The 5,614-nt window shown below is 39.6% G+C and overlaps 1 protein-coding gene across 4 annotated transcripts in view; it reads right to left on the bottom strand.

Annotated features, from left to right (window-relative positions):
* Positions 1–5,614, bottom strand: part of Rufy2 (RUN and FYVE domain containing 2) — a 29,519-nt gene that overhangs the window by 13,858 nt on the left and 10,047 nt on the right. For 3 of the 4 annotated variants that reach the window (XM_010605787.3, XM_019204892.2, XM_010605795.2), the window contains exons 8-11: positions 4,337–4,406; positions 2,114–2,215; positions 1,868–1,984; positions 1,084–1,251 (exon numbers count right to left, since the gene is read on the bottom strand). In XM_010605787.3, the coding sequence (XP_010604089.1) occupies positions 1,084–1,251; positions 1,868–1,984; positions 2,114–2,215; positions 4,337–4,406 (457 nt within the window). The remainder of the gene's footprint in view (positions 1–1,083; positions 1,252–1,867; positions 1,985–2,113; positions 2,216–4,336; positions 4,407–5,614) is intronic. The other variant, XM_019204891.2, reaches the window with a different exon arrangement.

The raw sequence follows: 5,614 nt of genomic DNA, 5'->3' as shown, positions 1-5,614 counted from the left end.
AAAAAAAAAAAAAAATTGTAAAGGGGATTGGCAATAAGAATTCTTTTTTTTTTTTTTTTTTTTTTGGTTCCGGGGATCAAACTTGGGCCCTTGTGCTTTCGAGGCAGGCAGTGGAACCACTGAGCCAAATCCCCGACCCAATAAGTATACTTTAATAGTGATGTCACTTTATTAGAAAATTCACAAGTACAGTAGAAAAGCATTTCAATCAAAATCACAACTTTCTCAGGACGACAGTGTATAAGGAAGTTTATCAAAATGTACTGCATATTTAGTCTGAGAGTTTTCCCAAATACATAATCTTTATATTGTCAGCTTTTCAGCATTAAGAAACAAATTCAGGCCTGGGTTGTAGCTCAGTGGTAAACATATGCTTAGCATGTGCAAAGCTCTGGGTTCAACCAAAAAGAAATAAATTCCCACAGGGGTTTTTGTTTGTCCTTTCGTGCCACTGAGCTACATCCCTGGCCTTCTTTATTACTTTTTTTTTTCTTTTTCTTTGGCAGTGCCCAGGACCTCATCCAGGCTGGGCAATCCCACACTGGGCTACCCTGCAGCCCACATCACATTTCTTAAGTTCCTATCTAGAAAAAAACAAAGAAAACAGACACTGGCTTTTATAACCAACATGCAGTTAAAATGCCTTAAAAACCGTATACTTCCTTTTTTTTTTTTAGTTTTTTTGAGACAGGGTCTCACTATGTAGTTGAGACTGACCTGGAACTCACTATGTAGCCCAGGCTGGTCTCAAACTCACAGCGATTCTCTTGCCTCATCCTCCTGAGTGTTGGGATTATAGGTGTGAGTCACAACGCCCAGCCATTAACCATATACTTCCTACAATTTTCCATTTATATGAAAAGAAATCAGGGGCCGGGGATTTGGCTCAGGGGTTCCGCCGCCTGCCTCCCAAATGCAAGGACCCGAGTTCAATCCCAGGTACCAAAAAAAAAAACCCAAAAAACAAAAAGAAATCAGGTTGGGGGCATAACTTAGTGGAAATTTACCTAGCCTGCATGCGGCCCTGGGTTCAATTCCCAGCAATGCAAACAAAGACTGCAAGAACTTAGGTACATTCCTTACCTGTAGCTTTTGATACATCTCTATGTTGATGGCTTTGACTTCCTCTAGCTGTTGGCGAAGGCCTATCAGAGTATCTTGTTTCTCGTGAATATCTTTCTCCAGCAGCTTCATGGCAAGTTCAATCTCATGCTTCATACTGACTTGTACCGACAGCTCATTCTCCACATCCTGCAATTTCAACATATCATCAATTCCTACACCACTTAGGGTGTCAAAATCAGATGCGAGACAGTTAATGAGGACAGATTTCCCACTCAACCACTCCTTTTAAGTCCACTAATGACAATCAACCAGGCCTATAATATAATTTTACATATTTTCAAATGTAGTTTTTGCTAAAAGGAAAGCATTTCTTTAGATTCTGTTAATCACTACTCTAATGGTTCCAGATTAAGTATTTTTATGCCTCATAATTCAGTATTAATTTTCAAGTAAAAGCAAATGAAACAACCTGTAAGACCAAAGATAACCCAAAACTATTTTCTTTTCTTTTTTTGATACAGGGTCTCATTATGCAGTTCAGGCTGACCTTGAATTCACTATGTAGCTGAGACTAGCCTCAAACTTGCAGTGATCCTCCTGCCTCAGCCTCCCGAGTACTGGGATTACATGTTTGTGCCACCACACCTGGCTTGAATGTAACTCACAGTTTGAAAAACACTCATAGGGTGGGAGCTTAGAGACTGTGAGAATATGCAGGGAGTGACTTTGCTGTCCCACATTTAAAAAGACAAGGCTGCAAGAGATCTACAGAGTTCTGCTAAAGCAACCGCAGGGGAGCGACCTGCCGTAACTGGGACTCATCACGAAGCTGCCGCCGAGCATCGTTGTACATCTCATCCAGCCCCTGCCGAGAGTGCTTGTATGTCTGCAGCTCAGTCTCCATATCCACTTTGGTGACCTAGGAAGAAAACAGCCAGCTTCCTATTTTGCAGTCACAAGCATCACTAATGCAGCACAGAATCCGCAGAAGCCCCAGAAGCAGGAGCTTCTGACCAGGGCCCGTCCGTCTGACTTTGCCCGCACTCACCTCTAGGTGCTGCTGTGTTTTCATTAAAATCAACTTATTTTCACTTCGTAATTGATGGTTTTCTTCTTGGAGCTTAATGATGTTATTTTTTGCTATTGCTAACTAAAATTATGATACAGGGACAAGAAAAAAATGTAACATCTTTAGTTATACTTGTTTTACAGATTATGTTCATGGCTATAAACAAAAGTAAATAAAATCTTACAACAAGCAAAAGTCTCTTACACTGACAAAAACTTTCATAATACAAATGTGCTCTTTATTTCAGATTTTCTTTGTACTATTTATTTCTATTTCCTTTTATAGTTGAATCACATTATGCTTTATTCTTAAACATATTATGCTTGCCATATTTGCATTATACAAAATGCCTAAGCATCTAAAAATTATGTGATAAACAATACTGTACAGACGTGTGTAAGATACAAACACGTACAAGAAAGAAAGTTTTGCTATCTCTGAAAAATGTAATGAATACTCATGGTAACAGAACAGAATGGCCTGTGGGGTCTGGACATGGAAGAGGAGTTGGGGACTAATGTAAAACTGCTCTCACTATCAAGTGACACATGAACAAGTATGTGGCTTGGATCTAAGGCCCAGAATAAAAAGAGGATCTTAGGAGCTGGGCATGGTGGTGCATGTCTGTAATCCTAGCACTTTGGAGACTGAGGCAGGAGGATCACTGTGAGTGCGAGGATAGCCTAGGCTACATAGTGAGATCCTGTCTCAAAAACCAATATAAAGTTGACTTGCAGTTAATAATTCCAAACCCCACTTTACTGGGCTATAACTTAACCCATCCCCACTGGCTTGAACCACAAGTAAGACATGCATGACTATAGACACCGCCCCATGAGACAGTTCACGCATGTACAGTCCGGTTGTGACTGTGTTAAACTTCCCAGTTCACCTAAGGTCAAGAGGCACCAGTTAGTCAGCAGCTCTATACCAGTCCCCATGAGGAGTTCAACCATGAAAATAAAGATGCATTCTTAACTGTAAACACACAAATTACCACGTGCTCCCTGGTTTTGGAAAAATCTGGTCAATTCTAAAAGAAGAAGTTTAGGACCAGGGATTTAGCTCAGTGGTTCTGGCACCTGCCTCTCAAACACAAGGACCAGAGTTCAACCCCTGGTACCAAAAAATTTTTTTAAATAAATAAAAGAAGAATTTTAATTAACATGGAAGGTAGGGCTCACTAAATAACACTAAAATAACATGCTTCTTTCTCTGGCTTAAATAATTCTGAAAATATGAAGTAATAATTCTTTAGTTTAATAGTCTTTTTTTTTCCAGTACTGGGGATCAAACTCAGGACCTTACACCTGTGAGGCAGGCATGGTAATTAACTCCCTGGCACCATCCTTTTTTTTTGGTACCAGAGACCCAGCTTGGGCCCTTGCGCTGGCAAGGCAGGCAGCAGAACCACTATGCCAAATCCCTGGCCCCATCCTTTTTTAAACTTATCTAAAACAGTAACTCTAGAAATAGTACTAAAAAGATAACCAAGATAAATTTCAGTTATTGTTTTTTTCCCTTGTGGTACTGGGGATTGAACCCAGGGCCTTTGCACTAGGCTACATCCGCCCCCACCTTTTTTTTTGACTCAGGGACACTCTAAGTCACTAAGTTACCCAGGCTGGGCTCAAACTTGAAATCCTCCTGCCTCAGCCTCTTAAGAGTACTGGGATTACAGATGTGTCACCACACCAGGCCACTGGTTCCTCTTTAAATGTGCACTAGGACCACTGGATAGTCACTTCTGCAATGTAGGAAACCAAAGCAGAAGGGAGGAATTTCACATATGGGAGGTTAGAGTATGGGTAGACATACTCATGCAGTGATGCTTATGAAGAATAGTAAGTCGATTAATGAAACACTAGGGACAGAATCATTTTAACAAGAATTTCTAACTACTGGTCATTCCACTATTTAATACAGTCACCCAGATTTTAAAATGAGAATCACAGCTTAAGTGTACAAGAGTTTGTGTGAGTTCCACCTATGGGGACTTGTTTCTAGATTTATCTCAAATGACTGTGTCTCACAGAGAGTCACACAACTGAGGATTTGTCTAAGAATATGTAGTTTCTTTAGAACTTATGATCATCAATTACAAGCATTCCACTGTGATGGGGGGACAAGTAATGAATTCACATTTAAAATGGAAAAGGATAAGTAGTAGGTCCTTGAAAAATAATTACAGGGTGACAATACCTCTTCAATCAGCTTAGTGTTTGACTTTTCTAATGAGTCAACTCTTGAATGGAGGCTGCTGACAGTGCTGCTGAAATTAACAAGAAAAACTCACTCAGAATCCTACCATTTTACAAAAGCAACACAAGTATGTCATCCAGACTCAGGTAACAGGCATGCACCAACTACCTTCAACAGATTTCTGGCTGTAGGAAATCTAATTAACTTGAATAATCTGATTTGGCTAGAGTAGCAAGAAAGACTGCAAGAAAAAAATAAATATTTCTTTTTCTTTTTTTTTTTTGTACCAGAAATCAAACTCAGGGCCTTATGCTTGCCAGGTAGGCACTGCACCACTGAGCTATATCCCCAGTCCAAGAATCAGTACTCCTATTAAAATTCCTCTTGGTGCTGTTTATTACTTAATGTCTTCTTGGGATCCTTCTTACTGATACTGAGAACAGAAATTCCAAAGATTACTAAATATTGTTAAAACTATATTTTAACTTATTTTTAAAAGGATGAACTTTAATTATACACTGTCACTGTGGGGCTTAAATAAGAATATAAATAATGGCCTTCAAGTCAAGTCACAATCTGTTTCCCCTCTCTATTTTCAGAATAACTTAGAAACTTTCAAAGTCCCCTGTAGCTTTAGAGTTATGAATGAGATAGTCATCACTGTGTAAGTTCAGCCTGCAGCTGGACACTCTGTGTCCCAAGGATAGTCTCAGGTAAACACATTTGGTTTTTGCATTTTTTTGTTTGTTTGTTTATATCAACCAAAAGTGAACATGATCATTAGTACTATTTTCTGGCTTTTGGCAGGGAGGGGGAGGAGTGGAGGTGCCGGAGATCGAACTCAGGACCCTGCACTTGCGAAGCAGGCAGTGGAACCACTGAGCTAAATCCTCAGCCCTTTTCTGGCTTTTTGAGACAAAGTCTCACTATGCATTTCAGGCTGGCTGTGAACTCATTATGTAACCCAGGCTGGCCTCAAATTCATGGCAAGCTCAGATTACAGGTGTGCACCACCATGCCTGGCAAAATCAAACATTATTATACACAGTGTTAGGTCTGTTGTCCAAGGTCTTCTTATACAACCTTCAAAACCTCCCCACAATAAATGTAATATGCTTCATTATAGCACTATCTATAATAGAATATCGGCCTCAGAAAAAGTATTGATATTTCAGGTTGGTGAAATAAAAATTTTTCCATTTTAAACAATATAAACATAGGCCAGGGATTTATTTAGCTCAGTGTTTCTCCCCGGTACCCATATATATATATATATAT

This window comes from Fukomys damarensis, unplaced genomic scaffold (genome assembly GCF_012274545.1).
Source record: "Fukomys damarensis isolate Sample0158 unplaced genomic scaffold, DMR_v1.0_HiC HiC_scaffold_20, whole genome shotgun sequence".
NCBI lineage: Eukaryota > Metazoa > Chordata > Mammalia > Rodentia > Bathyergidae > Fukomys > Fukomys damarensis.
The sequence above is the reverse complement of the archived record's forward strand: the minus strand, read 5'-3'. Positions and strand labels throughout refer to the sequence as shown.